The sequence below is a fragment of the Cordyceps javanica genome, chromosome 1 (assembly GCF_051103115.1).
Source record: "Cordyceps javanica chromosome 1, complete sequence".
NCBI classification, from domain to species: domain Eukaryota; kingdom Fungi; phylum Ascomycota; class Sordariomycetes; order Hypocreales; family Cordycipitaceae; genus Cordyceps; species Cordyceps javanica.
In genome coordinates, this window is record NC_139295.1 from 3214209 (window position 1) to 3234759 (window position 20551).

The following is a 20551-nucleotide window of genomic DNA, read 5'->3' on the forward strand; positions in this document are numbered from 1 at the left end:
CTCTTGCGCACCCCCTTGAAGCCCGCCCGGGTATATATATGGGGCTAAAAGTAATAAAGTTAAGCCAATATAGCGAGTGTTGTGTACATGGAGTTTACATGAAAAAACCACCAATCCTGAAACGCCAAGGCCGCGCCCTCGTAAAAGGGCATGTGCCGTTTTCTGTGAACGTAGTTGTATGTTGAGAACACGTGGTATAAGTATATTGTAGGTTCGTGGATTGTGACATGAAGAAGGTATTTCGTAGAGGGGTATGGATGTGTGTATGTGTGTGTGTGTGTGTGCATCAAACGTTGACAGCACCAGGCTGGGGTATGTTGCACATTTCAACGAGTTGCTCATGGTGCAGTCGTGAGAATGAGTAGTCCGCGGCAGACGCGTATTCGTAGGCGAGACATGAATGTAGCTGGGAAGGGAAAGGGAAAAAGGGAGGTCCGCCTTATTGAGAGTCCGGGCTGACCACATTGACGGCGGGAATGGCGATGCGTCCGTGGCTGGACTGGCGTTTGGCCAGGGCCGGGCGGGGGGCCAGCTTGGTGTACCAAGGTCGCGAGGCCTGCTGGTTCCCTACAATGCCGCGACTGCCTGTGGTGGCGGAGGTGGCGTCGTCGTCGTCGTCGTGCTCGGCAGAGGCATGCTTCTTGGCGGCGTCGTCGCGGACGACGAGGTAGGTGTCGTCGCCAAAAGCCACGTCGTCCTCGAGGCCCATCTCGCGAAACACGGACCGGCGTCCCTTTTGTATGTTGCTCGCGCGAACGGCAAAGGGCGGTAGCCGCAGGCCGGCGCCCTCGCGCAGGCGATCCGAGGTGAGCTGCGAGTTGAACTTGGGGCGGACCGGAACCGGCAGAGTACCGGCAGTCGGAGAAGGGCTGGGGCCGGAGGGAGGAGGAGGAGGGTGATGAAGCGGAGGTGCCAGAGAGATGGTTGCCATTGTGGTTGGTTGGTTGGTTGGTTGGTTGTTGATGCGAGTAGTTGCAGAGGGATATCAATGGACTGCGGTGGGTTGGGATGACAAGGTCGATTGAATTGCAGAGTTGTGATATCCGGATCGTGAATGTCTGTACGGATTTTGTCTGCGAGACAAGGTGGCAGTTGTTGTAGCAGTGGTATGTATGCAGCCGGTTGAAACGCCGAGTATTAAAAGGATGTAGATGTAATTTGCCGGCAAAGACGGACTGGTGGTTGAAACAAAAACTGCAAGGATAGAAAAACAAGTAGATAGAAACAGACACAAGGAAACAGGGGGGCACAGATGAAGCTGTCGACGCAAGAAGCGAGGAGTTGTGTGTGTGTTTCCAAGACAAGTCTGGGAGAGAGAGAGGGAGAGGGGCGGCGGACGGGAATAAAAAGAGTCAGTTGGGTGGGTAGGAAAGGGAAGAAAGAAGCCAATCTCCACCCCTGGTTGTTCGACCTACCCTTTTTAGGTTCAGCAGTGCGCTCATACGACACAGGAAGGGAAAAAAAAAGGTCCCTGGGATTGTCATTCTCATTCGTCGTTGGTGAACCGATTCAAAAAGGCCCAGTTTCTGGTTGGGGGTGGCGTGGGGTGGATGGTGGATGGATGGGTGGGTGGTGGCGTTGCGGAGATGGCAAAGGGGGACATCTAGTGACTCGTGAGTAGTGCCGTCTTGGCTGGCGTAAAGGTGCACTTTTTTTGCCCATGCCAACTCCCCTACTGGTACCTTTTAGCATGCTTAGTTACCACTTAGTGCTTGGCCACTACCTACATTCCACCACATGCTGCCTAACCAGGCTACCAGGGACGCTAAAATCAAATCTGCTCCAAAAACTGGGAAATGCCCATCCAGGATTTTTCCCTCTTTGTCTAGTAAGCCGCCGCCGCCGCCTTCCGTCTCCAGACCGGGTAAAGTCTCTGTTTTCTAATCTTTTTCCCGTTTGCTCATGAAAAGAGGAAAACGGGATTACATCAAGAAGTAGCAGGCTGATGATTGACAATGGTCGACAAGTTTCTGCGATTGTCTACTTGGTTGCCGAGTACAAACGAAACGAAAACGCATCGAGACAAGCTGAAACCTGCTCGTGTACTGGTACACGCTTCCGTCATCCGCTGCTGTCGATCTGGGCACAAATTCGTCAACCAGTACGGAGTAATCTGTGCTTAATCACTTCGGGTCCGGTCAGGGTGCAGGGGTCCCAGCAGACACGGGTGCTCGTATGTACCAGTATGACCTCACAGCGGCGGCGATGCACGCCACGGCTTTCTCGGCCACGTTACATGGCGCTTTGCCGGGCGGCTTGCCCTCATCCACCAACGCTCCCGCTAACCAAGCAGTTTGGCGACGACGACGATGACGGGCTCGCGTTAACCCGGCTTCGCCCCCCCCCCCCCCCCCGTTGTAGGCGGCTTGGCGGCCCAACTGCCCGTTGTTTGCTCAGCCGCCGCTATGAAGCGTTTTCAAGAGAGAGGGACGGGTTCACCAGTGGGCAACATTGCCCAGGGTCAGCCCTACAATGCTGCGCCCCCCTTAGGTCAAGTCGTATTTCTCATTGAATCGCGGCTCTACCATGGGCACGCACTGAGCTGCACCCGGACCCGGCAGAGACAATCTCTCGCATACTGATATACTACAAGTGAAACAAGTTTGGGTTATATCAGTAACAACCAAGCGTTGTTGATCCTTGCTACGGGAGGAGCAGCAAGTGCGAAACTTTATTACCATCCGCGCTGGGCCATGATCGCCCCTCGAGTAATTGCCAGTACCACTAACCACTGTACCTGCAATGCAAGCTGTACTTAGCAGTCGCGCCAAAAGCAGGGCTGCATAGTCAATCTCTCTCTGCATTCAGGCAACACATGTCTCACCCTTGCCGACTTCAGCACCAAATAACTACTTACTCATTGCCTCTTTTGCAACCCTTTTCTCGGAGAGCCGTATTCTCAAAAGCTACCTCGCAATCTGCATTTTGCTTTGCACATGCATCCCCAAAGGGAGAGAACCAAAAGTGTGACGTCACAGCGATCCGAACGCGGATCCCAGGCGAGAATCAGCAGCAACAGCAGCAACATAAACAAACCTCAGGAACCAAAACCCGCATGCAAAAGGCTCAGTGGCAAAGTCGCGGGAAAAAAAGGGAAAAGAAATTCAAAAAAAAAAAAAAAAAAAAAAAAAACCATTAACGCCTTTTGGACCGATTGTCCTTCCGGAACGACCACCAGATGGGGCCGCGCACAGCCGACCTTTTGCCCCAACAAAACCTAGGTACGATCAACCAAAGGCAAAAGAAGAGGTTGAAGAAAAAAAGGCCCGATGCAAGAAATACGAACAACGACTCCCCTCCCCACTGAAAAACCAGGGAAATAGCGCTTGCCAAGCGCGGGGCCTTGTCAGCAGCCCTGCGGAAATAGGGTCCGGCTGGTTTATCTTTTTTGTGGACATGGGAATTTTGGAGAATGTGGTAAAAAAATTTGGTGTAATTCTGTTTCCTGTCCCGAAAACGGCTACTCAGTACTTGCGAGCAGGACGTGTAAGTAAGGATACTAACGCCACACCAAAGGGCTTAAGAAAAGGAGGGGAGGTGGTGTTCACTCGGCCGAGTAAGTTAGGGGTCCTACGTCTGCCAAGAGCTTATCGTCCAAGACAAGACAACCGAGCTAGACACGAACGAGTAGAGGGGTCTGATAAAGGTTTGTCTACGACAGTTTCTGGATTTTGGTGTATCTATCTACATGTAGCAAGTCCAACACGTGGACGTGAGCATGTCGGACGCGAACTGGTAATAGATGTGTATGTACATGATTTTATTGGGACGCGCAACAACATCAATGGAGGCGTACAAATCGTAAAGCGCGTCAGTTCCGAGGTCGTGGCAATATGAGTTGCTTGACCTATGGAAACAAAGTCTTCCGTACCTCGTGGCCAGAAACGACGGCAAACATGTGTCGTTCTTGGCAGATGATCAAGAGTCTTGTCAACAAGACAGCCCCCCACGGTATCAATTGCGTCCATGTCTTGCCGCGCAGCTGCTCTCGTCCGAAAAGAGAGATGGAGTAAATCGATGTATCGTTCAGGGCTTCTTCCCGAGAGGCCCTTTTCTGGATGAAGATCAGCGCAGGCAGGGAAAGGCCCCGGATATTGCAATCATGCTGTAGGCTCGCATGCTGGCAGCCAGACAGCGGTTTCAGCTTCGAGAAGCGGAGCATCTACCCGCAAACCCCCAAACTCGGCCCTCCGGCCTCGCGCCGCAACTCTCGGCGGCGCGCGCCTTTCAGAACCCCAGAAGCGAATAGTCCCGCGGCGGCGGCGACACCCACGGCGGGTCGGCCAGCAGGTCATCGTCGTCGGTGGCCAGCGGCGCGCGCGCCTCGCGGGGCAGCGGCACGGTCGGCCCGTCGTCGTCGCCGCTGCCGCCGCCGACGAGCGCCTGCCGGATGCCGACCTCCCTGCCGATGAAGGCGAGGGCGCGCAGGGCGACGTCCTTGTGCTCCTGGCGGGTGCTGGGCACGTGGGCGACGAGGAAGAGCGGGAAGACGAGCCGCATGGCGTCGAAGAGCACCTGCGGGCTCCTGAGCACCGTGGCGCGCGCGAGCGGCGCCATGGCGGCCGGCAGGCTGTCGACGACGGCCTGCGCGCTCTCGTTGACGCGGTGCAGCGCCTGCCGGCGGTGCGCGAGCAGCGTCGCCAGCGGCACGGGGCACGGCGCGTGGTGCGTGAGCAGGTTGCAGAGCATCTGCATCTGGTGGTGGCTCTTGATGACGGCCGCGCGCCGCACGTTGTGCATGTACACGTCCATGGTCATCTCCGCCGCGCGACGGCGGTCGCCTCCACCGTCCTCGTTGTTCACGTCCTCGTCGCTTATGTAGGTCCGCGCATCATCATCATGCTCGGCAAACGCCGCGTCGGCGTCGAGCAGGGCCTGGCGCAGAGGTAGGTAGTCGGCCGAGGCGCCGCGAAAGTCGGCCGCGCGGAGGTGGCGCATGACGCGCGACTGGACGGCGCAGACGCTCGCGACGTACTGCGCGATGCGCAGCGTCAGCGCCTCGCCGCCGCCGCCTTCGGGCCGGTGGTGGTGGCGCTCGCAGACGGCCAGCCACGCGTCCGTCTCGGCCGGGCACGCCGCGTTGACGATGAGGGCCTGCAGCTGGACAATGTTGAAGGCGGGCCAGAAGGCGGCGCGGCCGGCACTCGTGCGCAGCGGCGCGGCGCCGCGCGCCTGCAGGATGGCGTAGAGGCCGCGCGCGTGCAGCTGCCACGTGTTGACGGGCTGCTGGCGCCCGATCGTGCCCGCCAGCACCTCGTAGTTGGCCAGGACCCAGACGGTGGCGAGGATGTCGTCGCGCGCCGCGTCGCCCGGCGCGCCCAGCGCCCGGTTGACGGCCCGCAGCGTCTTGCCCATGTACATGGCCAGCTCGCGCTGCGTCTGCCCGCGGAGGCCGTCGGCCACGTGCGTCGGGTACCGCACGTTCATAATGTACGTGCGCGTGAAGATGTGCGCCGACCACAGCAGCGGCCCGCCGCGGCTCCCCGTCGCGTACACGTCCCGCAGAAAGTCGAGCGTCGAGTACACGTCCAGCAGCAGCGGCACCGACTGTGCCGTCCAGTGCTCCGTGACGTGCCGCCCGAGCACCATCGCGCCGCCGCCGCCGCCGCTGCTGCTGCTGCTACCGCCGCCGTCTTCGGGGCCCCGCGCTGCCGGGACCATCCCGGAGCTCGTCACCGGCACCTCGTTGGTCTCATTGTCCTCGGAAGCGGCGACTGCCGGAGCGGACAATGACAACGACGACGACGACGACGAGTTGTGGTCTCTAGACGCGGCCGTTATAGCGGACGCTACCGCGCCCTCTCCTGCTTTCCTTTTCCTGCGACGCTGGAGAGTGGAAGGGTCGGCGTTGCGAAACACAAGCGCCTGCTGGTCCCGGTAGCCCGGACACACGGCGCCGTACTTGGCGCACCGCTGGCAGGCCGGCCTGGCCAGGTCGCACTAGGAAGTCGTCGGGTCAGCGAAGCTGCCTATTATCCATCGCTTGCAAATCGGCCACGTTTCTTGGGAAAGCCGAGTGCTGCAGACTAGCTCTTCCCCCTTCCAAGCTCGGCGGTCCTGTTCCGCAAACTTTACTTACCTTGACGCGCCTCTGCCGGCAGAGGTGGCAGTCTTGGCTTGGCCTGCCAGTGTTTGGCATGGCGCAGCCCGCAGACCCAAATAGCGAAGAAGAAGAAAATATAAACGGGAAAAGGCGGCGGCGATCCAAAATTTTGACCTACATGCGCCTCTAATATTAAACTACTTGGATGGTGTGCACGATACTCGCTTGCCAAGCTTAGCAGTCGGTCCAAGCCCAACCAAAAGCGGAAGCATAGACGCAGTAAGGCGGTGGGATCGCGAAAGGGGCGCCAAGAGGATTTAAGCGCAAAATGGCCGCTATGTGGCCAAAGAGGACACGGCGGCAGTCGCGGATAGATTAGGATAAAATTATACTCTCCTAGGGGAGCTTGCGACAGGAGAAGGGGAGGGGAAAGTGCACTACGGAGTGGTGTTACGCGTTTTGTTCCGCCAGCCCCGTATTCTCTCATAGCGTATGATGGAGAAACGAGCTATATGCAAAAAGTTGATATTTTCCATTCTGTATACATAGCAACTATCTAATCGTTCTGCAACTGTTGACAAAGTATTATCATCTTGATTGCCCTACTGTTGAATAAATTATTTTCAGATGGAGACATATAACAACGTTCAATATAATACGCTGGGAAAGATCAATGAAAAAAAACATGGGAGTATTCATACAAGCTGATAATATTCATATTCAAGAGGCATAAAAAATGTCTAGGCTTGGAAACGACTTTTGCAATTGTATAATATGCCCATTTTACGCAAGATATCGGAACCAGACAAGGTTGGGCCAATCGCCTCAAGTGCTACAAGTGGAAACAGAAATGGAAGAGTGCAGGAAGTGGACATCTGCTAGTTATAGGTTGCAAGGGTTTGGCAGTATGTTATGACTAGAATCCTCAGCCAGAATAGTGTAGCTAATTTGAGGATTGAGGATTGCCATGCTCGTTGCACTGCATGCCTCTCTATGCTGGCACACAAGGCACAGTGCGCTGGCTGAGCTGCTGCGGTGGAACAGATGGAGTGAATCTGATGAGGATTATGATATTGTATCAAATCAGGAATATCTTGGTACAAGTGCACTGAAGGCCTTGCAAGTTGAACATTGGTCTTCAGGCGGTGGCCTGATCAAAGGCCAAAGCTTCTCTATTACACGACGCTCTTGGAGTAAAATCCGCGCTATATTCTGCATCTAGATCAGACAACAGATCGATTAGAAGGGCCCATGTAGTCTCGCTTTTTTTTGCAAGCGCCGATTTTAGACTTGAAATCGAGCCCGGTGCGCCAGCTCTTGACCAGAGATGGCCACGCCGACAACCAAGTTTTGCGACTTTTGCAGAGGCAAGCCGCAAAGTCGGGGCAGTTTCGGCTCACAGGCGCCGTCCATCCGCAACCTCAATCTAGAATGTTAAATCTCAATGTGATTTCTCGGTTTTCCCTTCCATGCATGACTGATTAGGTGACGCACCCGTATGCGAGATGCCGCCCGACGAGTTAATAGACCTTCAGCGCAGCGGCTACAGCGCAAGACGCTGGAACAGAAAACGCATAAATTCGCGCTCATTGCGATGAAACAAGAATCAGCGGATTCAATGACCGATGGAGCTCATGCCAGGTTCGAGCCTCCTTGGCAAGTATGCACCTCGAAAGGTTGACCTGTGGTACGATTACCACCCCGCTTCATCAACATCCGCTGTTTCGTCCTCATCGACCAAAGCCCCGTGACATCAGAACAAAGGAATAGCTGAAATCGAAATGATTCTGTTTTGAATAACTTTGTTTTGTGCACATGGTATTCTGCAGCACATTCTTTTCAAGGGTTAGATTCTGACTGACTACCAGATATATACACCGCATTGCACGCTTTACGAACATGTCCAAGAAAATCAGTCGCGCTAGAATCGAGGAGCTCCAAGAAAAAATCAAAGAGCGAGAGAAAATAGTAGATAAAATCAAGGCTACTCAGGCAAGAATGCAGGAACTGAAAGACAAGATTACCGACGAAACGGAGATGCAGCTCTTGGCCTCGTCAACTGCGGCAATGAGAATACGTAACAAAGACAGGGTGACCCTCACCTTCCAGAACGAGATAGATGCGCTTGGAATCAGGATAGAGAGCCTGGAAACGGCCAAAGCCAAGATTGAAGAGGAGATTGGTCTACTTAGGGGATGGGGCTAGACCGCAGTCTTGACAAGATCGGATCGCAGCTGTCACAATTGAGGCTGCTATAGTCGTGCCGATGATACCGGCACTGTTTGAAATACTTTCAAAATAAGCTTTCCAACTTGGTATCCGCGGGTTCGTTGCATCGTTTTGACCATGTTGCGCATCATTCTCGGACTGAAGCAATAATTCCAAGTCCTCATCATATATGCGACGGTCTCGCTCCTTCAGCTCCGCAAGCAGAGAGCGCAAAGGGTCATCAGCAGCGAACGCTACCAAAGCGGCCTCGGCATCTGAGGTGACCTTGCCGTAAGAGCGTTGATAAATGAACCAATCCACCTCGGTCCAAATTTCGACGGCATTGGCAACCAACGGCTCGGCACGTTCAGTGATCTGTCCTGACCATTCGTCGTGAAGGAGGTTGCTTTGATACATGTCCTCCTCCCGCGATTTGACGATTTGTAAAAACCTGGCAAAGAAATTCTCACGAAATATTTGCCACGACGCAGGATTGGCCAACTGGACCGCATCTCTTCTGCTCAACCACAGAGGCGGCGAAAAATACTGAAGTGGTACAACACGGCTCCATTCTCAATCGAGCAAACCGACAAGGCGACATTCGTCGTCGAGTATTATGTTGGACAAGTGCAAGTCCCCATGGAACAGCACAAATGGTCCCTCGTCAAGGCCGGGCTCTACCCAGTCCTGAGCGTGCTTGGTGAACAGGAAATGATTGTACAGGGTTTCCAGGCCCATTTCTATCGTTATGGCATTACGGCTCTTCAAAAAAGCATTGTATCCAATGCTCAATATCATCTTTATGTATGTGTTGGCAGATTTGAGGAGTCCCGAATCGTCATGATGAGAATTTTGTATGTCTATTGGGTCTAGGCCCTCGAGCTGCATCATGTTCATCTGTATGAATGCCGTTTTCTCACCAACGCATGCTCCACGCACGCCTTTCGTAAGCCTGCCGATTGACGGAAATTCCTGACGTCGCAGTTGAACGTAGACATCTGCTAGAGACTTGTATAGCTCGACTCTTTTTCCGCTAGATAAATCATAAGATTCAGGAGGCGAGAGGCGCTCTCCATCAATACATTCGAGAAGCATAAACGTGGACAGTGGATCAGCGGTACTGTCTATACAGTACGATAGAATTTTAGGGACGGTGCAGTTCGCCAGGTGTCTGACGATGATCAGCAAACACACGATGGCATGCGACAGGCAGCATGGGCCGAAGGGCGTACTGCATTATGGCGATCTCTGATTCTATTTTGCAGCGCGTACAGTATGCGATTCAGGGCCGTAGCGGGATGCGAAAGACACATTGGTTGGCGAGCCTGATGAAGAATGACAGGTTATAGCTGCCGCGGGTGCAATAGTCGCCACAGATCTCTGATCGGAAGAAACGGGCTGTAGGTTGGCCGCATTTCGTTGCCGCGATTTGGAGGATCTCATTTTCGCGGGTTCGTAATTGTGTGATGAAGTCATCGCGCTGCCGATGCACCGAATGTTGTACTATTTCATTATTGAAATGTTGAAGCCTGGCCATCTTCTCGCGAGCCAGGGTGCATGATAGAAATGGAAAGATTTCCCCCCTTTATAAGTCTTGCATACCGTAGGTGTGATAGAGTGCTGAGTCAGCCAGCTGTCCCTAGATACGAATGGCAAGAGTGTTCATAACATGATTCTGCCAATTTTGCTTCTCTTTCTCTTTGCACTTCAATTTCGTATTGCAAAGAGAATCGGCACCGTTCATCTCCATTTTAGTCTGCGGAGCTCGGCATCGTTACGCCGGTGGAGGATTAGCACCGTGTTTGGTGCGAACTAGTGACGGATCGACGGGCAATGCGTTTATTATTAGCAATGTCGTCTCATCGTATAGAAACGCTGCCCATCAGAGCGCTAGGCTACGCGCAGCGCCGAACCGACAGACACTGCGCCACTAGGCTCGCTTGCCAAGGGGACGACCGACTCGGACGGCTCGTGGACTATGCAAGCTATATGCGGCGTCGATTGTGGGATACAGACGACCGCGGGCATTGTGACGGGACACATGTCGGTGGAATCGCGCACTGTGCCTGCCACGACTCGACGGCGGAGAGCAGCGCCGCCAGGCTGACCGACGAGACGATGCACGTCGCGAGCGGGTTCCAGGTGACTTGGTTTCCGCACTTGCTGGATTGGCAAATGCCAACACCGCGCCAACCAGTCTTTCTATACTGTCGAATCGGATAGAGGGTAAGACAACGTAGATGAGACCATCTTTATGACACCTTGTGTATTCGTTTTCGAAAGACATCACGCAAATAGAGTCGATCAAGAAGCGTGCGTGTGAAGGGAAAAAAAAAATGTTGGTATTGATATGCAACTGACGTGCTGATGTGTGGGTATCATCTCCCTCGCCTAAAAACAACAAAATGATACATTCCCAATGCTATATACGAGTTTTGTTTCGTGGCTGCATAGAACAAAGAACACAGCCTGCAGTATTAAAAGGATAAAAAGTCAATCCTGCCAGTTCATGCTTTCGGATAGATCGAAACTATACAAAAAAAAATGTCAACTCCCAGAGTAACGCCGTATATGTAAAACTGCGGAGAATGAAAAATGTGCAGGTGAAAGAGGAACAAGATGGATGCCATCAGGGATGGAAAGTTGGGGGAGGTCTTATGCCTAGCCTCCGAGTTTACGGAAACCCTCGACATTCAGGAGCGGAACTTCAATGTCGCGCAGGCGATCGATGCCTTCGTCGGTGCGTCGATCGACGAAGCTGTTGCACTCGCTCACGACCTGCATCCACTCCGCCAGCGCTTGGCCAGAGTAGACCGCGTTGCGAGCGAAAACGCCCGACGGCTTGCTGGCCCGAACATCTTCGGTTGTGAAGTAGTCCGTGTTGGGAGTCGCCGTGCGCGTCGCGTCGCTCTCCTCACTCGGGCTCGAAACGCCAGTGCAGGTCGCCGGGCCATCATTTCCATGCACCGACTCGGAAAGAGAGAGTTGGCGCGTGCTCTCCTCGAGTGGCGATGAGAGAGGCGTCGCGTTCTTGGCACGGTCAATCAACCCGGGCTGCGATGAGCTCGAGACCTGGCGGAGCGTATCGAGCGGCATCGGACGCTTCGCAGAACCCGGACCATTTATGCGATATTGCGCGGGGCCAGGCAGTAGCGGCAAGCTCAAGATGCGCTCACGATTCGGACCATTCTGCTGCTGCCAGGCCAGGATGAACTTGAAGATGAACCCTGGTTCGTCCAGCACGGGCGATGAGCAGCGAGACTCGGTATCCGACGTCGCGGAACTGCCACCAATCTGGAACATCTTTTGTGAATGGTTAGACGACTGCGTGGATGGGCGGGAACGTGTTGTAGCCGTCTCTCGTCGGCCGAGCTGCAGGCCATCAAAGGAGTGGCTCTTGGGCAGGCCAGCCGGGTTGGGCATATCCGCTGCGGAAGTGACGTTGGTAAATGAGAGCACCTTGCCGAGCAGCGACCACCGCTTCTTGGGGTCGCTCTTGGGTTGATGAGACGAGTCGAAATAGTCTCCCATGGCCGCCAGATCGGTGCCAGAGGGTGACCTGGCGAACGTGTCGAGTCCCATGACGATGCCTGGCTGAGGGGGGTGCACCTCTTGGCGGATAATGATGAACCGTTTACCCACGGTTGGGGACATGGGCGTGGACGACGGCCGAGCTCGCCCAGTCTCGTCGGCTGTCTCCTTGAGATAGAGATAGTGGCTCCAAACAGCTCTCAAGCGTTTAGCCGCGAGCCGGAACACAGCAATGTCAACGTCGCTGAGCGATCCATCGTACCGGCAAATTCTCCAGCACAAAAGCCGGTGGTAGTAGGCGCGCACCATTGGGCACCAGTTGTTGAAGAACGAGTTAAACGTGTCCTCTGTCAGCAACCAGTCAAAGCAGAGCTCAGCCTTGCGCGAGGGTTCCTTTGCAGCAATATTCCAGACAGTATAGAGAAACGACAGGGTACGCACTTCGGACATTGTGTTCATCGAGCTCATGACGCGCTTGAAGACCTCCATCCAAAATGTCCAGTCGATGCACGAGGCTACATCCTCTTTGACTTCGTACTTGTCGTAAATGACTAAAATCTCTTCCAAAAAGTCGCAAAGCGTAAAACACGCAGCATTGTTAAACTTGGAGGTCCGCTGCGTTGCAGCTTTCATCAGAGCTGCAAACGTTTCGGCAAATGTGGCTTTGGCGCTAGCGTAATCGGGAAAGTCATCTAGTAAAAAGTCTTTGAGCAGAGCAACCAGTCTGTTCTCAGCCATGCCTTTCATCAAATTTGATGGAGGCAAAGGCATCGCCATGGCCGACGCATCGGCGCCGTGCATCGAGTCTACCAGTGGTGGGGCGTACGCCTGGCCGAGAGCAGTATGACGGTGAATGGTAGAGTCTATGATGGACAAGAGCTGCGCCTGCACAAAGACAAATGCCGGTGCGCGGGCTTTGAAAGCCATTGGCAAGTCGGGGAGAAGAAATTGGTCCGTCAGTACGTGAAAGTACTTGCAGAAAATGAAGAAGAGGTCCGTATCACGCCCCTTCCATCTTGACACCCAAGGACCGGTCCAAGGAATTCTAGCCACCAAGACGGACATTTTTGGAATCTGCTTCAAATTATTCCATGCAGATCGTGGCGAGCTCCAGCTATAAGGACCAAGTTTAGGTGGGAAGAGGGCGGCAATGTCTTCACCATCACCAGCGTCACTCCGGGGCAGGCCAAGCTCATCCGCTGCTCTGCGGATGAGCTCAGGTGTGAGACCCCACAGACGCAGCAAAATGTCAGCTACCCCAGGCGCGAAGAAGAATGCGTACGCGCATGTTTTGCCGGCAAAGTTGACCAATGTGATGGGCGCGTGTCGCAGCGACATTTTCTCGACGACGAGCGACATTTGGCGAACCAAGTTACCGACAAACATGGTTCGTACACTATGCTCCGCAGTCTCGTCGAGCAGAATGGAATTCTGGGAGTCTAGGGAAGAGCTGGTCCATGATCGTGAGCGGATCTTGTCTGTAGGGCATCGGTCAACCAGGGCTTGGAAAGCCGGCGTGGCCCGACGCCACTCAGGTCGCATCATGACCATGGTTGCGGCCTCGAGCAGGATTGGGCGGTCCACTCCTGGAATGGGTTGGTTGGCCTGTGAATCAAGCATGTCGAGAATGGCATTCCACCACTTGTTGAGAATAACAGCTCGGCGGTCGATATCCTCGGGCTGCAGCTTGTGCGTGGATGGGTGGTGCATGGTGGCGCGGAGAAAGGGCAGCACAGTGGCCTGAATTTGGATGATGCGCTGCGCCATCTGCTTGAGCGTGAAACTCTTAAATTCCAGCTCAAGGGTCTTGAAAGACGACCACAGGCTGTCGCGAACCTGCGGCGTCATCTCGTTGGAGGAATCATCAGTAATGGGAGTCGTGTTGCTCCTTTCTGAGCTCGTCGACTGTGAAGTACGGCTGGCCACGCTCTGCGGCCCAGTCTGGCTCAGGCTGGCAGCTGACGAGGCGCAGCTGTCGGAATCGGCACCCCAGTCCTGGACCGGGGTCGACTTGGGTTTGAAAAAAAAGGCCCCAGCCTTACTGGAGCTGTACGGGGCGGCTTTCTGAACATTGACCTCATCTCCCGACCGTGCAGTGAGCTCAGAAGCCTTGACGTGCGCCAAGGGTTGCAACTTGCTCAAGGTGCTCCTGGAAGTGGCCTTGGGTGTCTTTTCAGACGCATCGTCCATTGGTGGTGGGGTGACAATCTTGGGAGATGGCGTGCGAGAGATCCAGGAGCGTCGTGCAAAGTTCGCAAAGCTGTCCGTGGCGGAATGACTGCGCTCCTTGAGCGTAGGGTGTCGCGGCATTGCGCCATCATTCGCCGTGGACGGTATATCTAGATACTGTGCCGGCTGGGCAGCATCGTCCTTGTTCGATTTGAAGCTCGGCAGCCAAGATTTGGGGCGGCTCGTGGTTTTTGACCTAGAAATACCAATCTTGAAGCGGCCGGGTGGCTTTTCAGTTTCTATATTTGATATCGGAGTTGTCGCGGGCGTGATGACCGGGGAAGAATCGAGTTTCGGGGAGGAGGTTCCGGGAAGCGAAAGCTTGGCATCCAAATCACGAATAGCATCGAAAGAGGGGACCTCGAAGGATTCAAAAGACGGGAGCCTGGGAAGTTCCTTGTTGAGCGACGGCGAATTGCGCGGCAGAGGTGGACGACTCAAGAAGGGTGCCGACTGGAGGTTGGGCGACGAGTGAGAGCGAGGAAAATTGGCGGGAGAAACCGAGGTGGCGGCGGGAGCCATGGCTGGTCGATGGCACCTCGTCAGAGCGTGCAAAGTACCATGTGTTACCGATTTAGACTTTGCGCTTGGTATGGACCGAGAGGGACGGCGCACGGGTTGGCGGGTTGCAACGCAGAGCAGCTAGCAGCTAGCAGCTTGAGCTTAGGGGGCGTTGCGAGGAACTCGGCGCAACGATGGCCGCAGGAGATGATTCAGGCGTAGATCAACATGAGCGAAGGACCAACAGGGTAGAATTGTTGTTGCGTGGACGGGGGAATTTGTTTGCGTCTCTGTTTGCGGCAGAGGGGTTGAAGCGGACGGACGCTGGGGGCGTTGTCGACTATAACAAGACAGGCGAGGGATGAATGGGCGAATCAGGGGGGGAAGAATGCGAATGGCCGTATAGTCGGAAATCAAGGACAGAGTCGGTGTGTAGGATTCCAAGATGGAAAGACAAAAAAGACGGGGAGATGAGCAAAAGAGGCAAAAGAGAGGGCAAGCGAACGGCGGCCAGAGGGAGGAAGAGAGGACTGGCGTGCAAAAATGTGGTCTTTTCTGGAGCTTGAGCTCCGAGATGTGTAGGCAGGTGTGGCAGTTATACACAAGCGCGGAGCTAAAGCGAAACAAGCGGCGGAGGATGCGCGATATGAGCGAGTGGTGTTGGTATTTGAGTAAAATCAAAAAAGTGTCGAGTAAAAAAAAACAATAAAAACCAAAATAGAAGTGTGCAAGGTCAGGGAATCGAGTCTTTGTGGTTGTGGAGGTGGTGGTGGTGGTGGTGGTGAGGTTCAAAAAGGTAAAGTGGCAGATACAACGACAATGACTTAGCACAACCCACGACACCGCATGACAAGCCAATTGAAAAGCGAGAGAGGGAGAGGAGGGGAGAGAGAGAGAGAGAGTAACGAGACGGGAAGAAGAAGAAGAAGAAGAAAATGAACAATGAAGGAATTAGAAAAATAATAATTACAGGGCCGACAGGGTACATGAACCAAACAACGTCACAGCCCAGATCAAAGGAGGAGAAAGCGGGGATTGCGTCTTGCACGGGGCCATCGGCTAGTTAGTTGGCTAGTAAGCTAAGGTAGTTTAGTTACTCAGGACCTACCAAGTCAACTGGCTAGTTCATGAGCAAAGCACCGGCCAATTTACAGGGAGGGCCCAGCATCAGCTCTCTGCAAGAGCGTGGCAGGTGGGAGCCTGTTGAGCCTATCAGCCCATCAGCCCATCAGCCTACCTAGGTATTCAGTAATCTGGTCTCAAGTGCGGACTACTAGGGTAACTAACTACATTGGCTTAATTACTCGACTGGTATGAGTAGCGAGGCTCTGCAGACGGGTAGGTATAATACTCGGACGAGCCCGATGGGCAGGCAGCCACGCCGCCTACCTGATAGTACCTTATGGGGCGGTTTCGATGCAGGGGAACACGCCCACCAGCAGCGAGTGAATCCCAGCGCACGAGCAAAAAAAAAAAAAAAAAAAAAAAAAAAAAAAAAGACCGAGTCGGGTGGAGGAGGATCGAGCCCTTCCTTCGAAGCCCTCTTCATGTCTCTTTTGTTGGTGACAAGTTGCAGCCAGCTTCCCCCCCCCCCCCCTCCAAGTCAGTGCCAGGAGGAACGGTCAGGAATATTGTGCTACATGGCCCCCAACGCGTTGACGCTGAGTTGGGCGAGGAACGCGTATCGCCCGGGTACGCAAGGTAGTTGATTCCGGGTAGAGAACAAAAAAAAAAAGAAACAGGTTACATCAATCCAGGCCCCTTTGAACTGTGCCATGTGTGACCAGCGCCAACCAAAAGGGGAGCCGGGGAGAGCAAAGACACTTTATTAGCATCGTCAAGTATGACCGTGGTCCTCCAAGGGAGAACAGGACGGACGGCCTTGCTCGGCACGACCCTCTCAGCCTCTCAGCCTCTCTCTCTCTCTCTCTCTCTCTCTCTCTCTCTCTCTCTCCCAAAAGGTGCTGCGTACCAATAATAAAAAAGGGCGGACGGCCGAGGGAACCGTGAAACTGTAGATCATGCTAATCTGCACAGCGCACACCATGGGCTTTTTATTTTCCACCTATTTATTGTTTTATTAATTTTTAATATCAGGATTATTTTTATTTTGGGGCATCGTGCCCGCCACCCATTGCCACCCAACCAACCACCATGCTGGTATACATTGGGTGCGTACCCCTTTGGGGAAAGCGTCTTTCTCCTGGCGAGATGCTGATATATTACTTTGTAGGGGTCGTCAGGACCCATGTATAGCTATCAGTACTGCAGTACCAGTAAGTACATTGCGTCGCAGTGGGGAGAGCGAGAGAGAGGGGGAGATCAATTAAGTATCAGGCAGACCGGCCCGGGCTGCTATAGCATTATCAGCAACTATAATATAATAATAATGCAAAGAACAAAAGGCTTCAGCCTTTCTATCAGTATTGCATCCTGCTCGAGCATCCGGAGCCGACGGGCGGGCTGCAATTTTGTTGCGGCGGGCGCCCGCACAATCGTCTCTCCTCCTCCTCCTTCCCCCCCCCGGTCTTCCGATTCACCGATGACCAAACTTTCTTTTCTCCCTTTTCAATTCCCGCCTATATGCGGACGGGGGGGGAGAAAATCCGATCCAAGGGGAAAAAAAGAAGAAGCTTTCTGGGGCCAATTTGAATTTGAACCTGCGCAAGCAAACCACCATTTCAAAGGCACGGAACAGTTCCATCTGTAACAGCCGGATTGTTGCTGTGGAAGAGGGGGGGGTAGACATCTTGGCTTGGCATCTTCCTCTCTGCGCTGTCACCTGCTTTCTGGCTGGCTGATGGCTGCGCTGCGGTCAATCATGCATACAAGGGGGCTGGACGTCCAGCTGGACAAGCACCTCTGCGCTCTTTTTTTTTTTTTTTTTTTTTTTTTTGGCGCGCTGCGGAGAAGGCTTCTTCCGTCCCATCCGTTGCAGTAAACTGATGGGGCCCTGCTGGCACTTGATAACGATGGAATTTTTTTTATTTTATTTTTTTTAACAGTTTTGGTTTTTCTTCATACTGACTCTTGTTCGTTCTTTATTCTTCAGTCCCAAAACCTCTGTTTCAAACAGTCAGGAGCAAATTCGCGGTGCGCAATTGCAGTTACAAGTTGTTGGGGACTCTCAGACACCGCTCAGCTACAACGGGGGTTCGAGAGCAGCTTCTATTCCAAAAGATGTAATAGAACGCCGGCCCCCTCCCAATGACTGACTGGCCCTTTTTTTTTTTTTTTTTTTTTTTTCTCTTGGCCCCGGCTCGTCTCCGACTAGTGAGTTCGTTTCTGTGTGTTGGCATTGAAAATTCGTTAGGCGAGGCTGGCGCGCCGGCTACTGAGTACTTACTGATCTTGAATACTGGGCCATGAGCTTTTTTTTTTTCCTTTTTTTTCTTTTTTGAAAAAGCACCGCCATGGCGTTGGCCGCCCATCATCGCCATGTGCCCATCGTTGTTCCTTTTTTTTTTTTTTCGCGGCAGGGCTAAACAATCATTTTAGCTGTTCGCAATCTAACCGACTGGTGCAAATACGTCACTGCCAAGCCTGCCTCCCTTTTATCCCCCATCCCAGGCACACCGGCAAACTACAAATTGGAGTCGACAAAAGATGCAATTTACCACAGTCCACAGAGTACGGTTTGCCTTTGACTTGACCTTGTGACTCTGTTTTTTTTTTCTTTTTCCTTTCTAAAAAATCTTTCCCTTTTTGGGAGCAATGGCCGAGAAAGGTAGCATGCATTAATGAGACATCACCAAAGATAACGCATGCATGGTGCTGGCATTACGCCATACAGGCATAATCTCCAATTGCATTATGACTGTCACCACCCGTAATCAGAGCTTCGCCACCAGCATCGACGAGAGTCTACAAAGTACATCAGAAGAGAGGGGAGTGCTTTGAATTTGACTCTGTGACCTAACAGAAGCTATGGCAAAACAAAAATGGGCCACAATATAGAGATCTCTAACCGGATATTCACAAAAGACATCAACAAATCGTACGAGCCAGTCAGCTAACAATCCAACCAATTATCGTCTAGTTCGAACCCATCCTCCACTCCATTCTACCTCTCTGCTATTCGTAGTACATTCCTTTCTTCTGCCGATGCGCACATGCACCGTCCCGGTAACAGGGTGCCGGCAAGCTCTGTAGGAACCCGTCAACTACTAAGTAGGTGCGTAGATGCCTAGATGCAGGGCTGCCTGTTGGTGGGCTGTTGGAGGCGCCCACATGTGAATATGGTAACTAATGAGTTGCTGCCGCTGAGGCGCAACGCCGGCCAATTGCTTTGCAGGGACGACTGTAGCTGAAGGATATAAAATCATGATGGAAGCCATTCTATTTATAGGATGCTTCTTCCTTGACATGTAATAAAAAGTCTGCCGTGTTGTGCATAAATTCATTAATTCATAAACCCGACTTAATTTGCTTGCAGACTATATATTGTTCAGGTCACCGCAGCCACTTTTATCGAGTACCGGGTAGAGATCACCGAGCTCGTGTCCACAACTTCTTCCGGCGTACGTGTTGGTAGGCAATGGGTGCTACCAGTACGACGACCAAAGACAGGGCGCCCTGACTTTGGAGAGATGCAGGCAGAGCCGTAGCGGTGGGCAAGGTGACTGTGATGGGCAACACAAAGCGGTCCTTCCTACCTGATTGAAAGACTGCGTGGGCAAATTGGGCATCATGGCGTCACATCACTCGCGCCACGTCGGCTTTGCCATTGATACAAACGGAAAAAAAATTAGACGAGGGATGTCAGCTGGTGGCGAGATGACAAGCAGGTGATTCTATGCTTGGGTTGTACAGGCACGTCGCGGAGGCCGGCAGAGAGAGGCTGAAGCGCCGCAGAGATGCTGGCGCTTAATGCCTGAGCAATATAGGAAAAGCGTGAGGGGCAAAGGTAAAGGCGTTCTAACGAAAACGAACAATATGCTTACATCCAGACCCGCAGAAATGAAAGAAAAGAAAGAAAGAAAGAAAAAGAATTCCAAAGAGATGAGTAAACAGCCACCAGCCAATTGTCAAAGGGAATATGAGCGACGGGCACGGCCAAGTACTGAGTAGCATGAGACATGGCCCAAAACGTTACACATTCACCAGGCTGTGCTGACAAACGTGGTGTGGCTGCTGAGGCACACTTTATCTAATACTAGCCTAATAAAACTAATGAGTAGGCCCGGCCAACGGTGTGGCGGACGATGATGCAACAACAGCTTCGCCACGGGCCACATTATGGCATATGGAAAGTGTAATTGCAACACGTATTCACGACGGGAAAATGTGCGTCAACCGGGGGAGAAGAAAGAAAAAATTGAAAAGATTTTTTTTTTTTAAAAAAAAAGACCGAAATCATTCTTTGCCGCCCAAGTCAAACTCGTACCATGATTTCGTCGTGAAACAAGGAGCTCTCTGCCTCTCTTGGGAGACGGACGGACGGACGGGGCGGGCGGGCTTTTTGGGACGGGTTTGAGAATTTGGGCCATTTGCGCACGGCGATTCCGGAGCTGCTGGGTTGGGTGTCGTTGTTCCGCAGGAGCGGCACCCCTAAACGGCAGGACCGCCGCCACAGCGACCGCCACAGCGACCGCCACACCAACAACAGAGAAAAGCCAGGGGCCAAAGGAGGGCCGACTGTCACAGCCCAAGTTCGAATCTGTAAGTTACTGAGTAAGTAGTTGGTTACTGATGAGGGCCTTCCGGTGCTGGAGAACGGAACAAGTACAGCGCCGCCGCGCGCCCGCGCGCCCAATGCGTCATGGAAAGAGGGGCGGGGGGATGGATGGCGTCTCCGTTCGGGCGGGTTCATTTCGCTCGGCGAATGGATGATGCGTTTCGTCTTACGGCAGCAACACGGCGCATTCTGACACGACATGTTGACAGCCGTCTGGGGGGAGGGGGACATCATGTCAGAATAATGTGTCAAGCGATATTGAAGAAAGGAAAGAGTTGAATTGACTAAAAGCGTGGACAATGTTGGACCTTGTGTCTACTCGGGGCCCAGCAAGTAGTTGCTCATTGTCTTTCCATCTCTCC

General features: G+C 53.3%; 4 protein-coding genes across 4 annotated transcripts; all 4 read right to left on the reverse strand.

Annotated features, from left to right (window-relative positions):
• Window positions 1–439: 439 nt before the first annotated feature.
• On the reverse strand, window positions 440–931 carry V2A60_000962 (uncharacterized protein; the record flags this gene model as incomplete). Its single annotated transcript, XM_083252328.1, has 1 exon — window positions 440–931. The coding sequence occupies one exon, from the start codon at window positions 929–931 to the stop codon at window positions 440–442; it is 492 nt and encodes a 163-aa protein (XP_083108454.1).
• Window positions 932–4227: 3296 nt separating this feature from the next.
• On the reverse strand, window positions 4228–6139 carry V2A60_000963 (Zn(II)2Cys6 transcription factor domain-containing protein; the record flags this gene model as incomplete). Its single annotated transcript, XM_083252329.1, has 2 exons — window positions 4228–5940; window positions 6080–6139. The coding sequence occupies 2 exons, from the start codon at window positions 6137–6139 to the stop codon at window positions 4228–4230; spliced, it is 1773 nt and encodes a 590-aa protein (XP_083108455.1).
• A 2685-nt stretch (window positions 6140–8824) lies between these two features.
• On the reverse strand, window positions 8825–9488 carry V2A60_000964 (phosphotransferase family protein; the record flags this gene model as incomplete). The annotated part of the gene is made up of 2 exons (XM_083252330.1): window positions 8825–9422; window positions 9484–9488. 2 exons carry the CDS (start codon window positions 9486–9488, stop codon window positions 8825–8827), a joined length of 603 nt encoding a protein of 200 aa, XP_083108456.1.
• A 1424-nt stretch (window positions 9489–10912) lies between these two features.
• V2A60_000965 (DUF1765 domain-containing protein) lies at window positions 10913–14533 on the reverse strand (the record flags this gene model as incomplete). The annotated part of the gene is made up of 1 exon (XM_083252331.1): window positions 10913–14533. The coding sequence occupies one exon, from the start codon at window positions 14531–14533 to the stop codon at window positions 10913–10915; it is 3621 nt and encodes a 1206-aa protein (XP_083108457.1).
• Between the last annotated feature and the right edge of the window lie 6018 nt (window positions 14534–20551).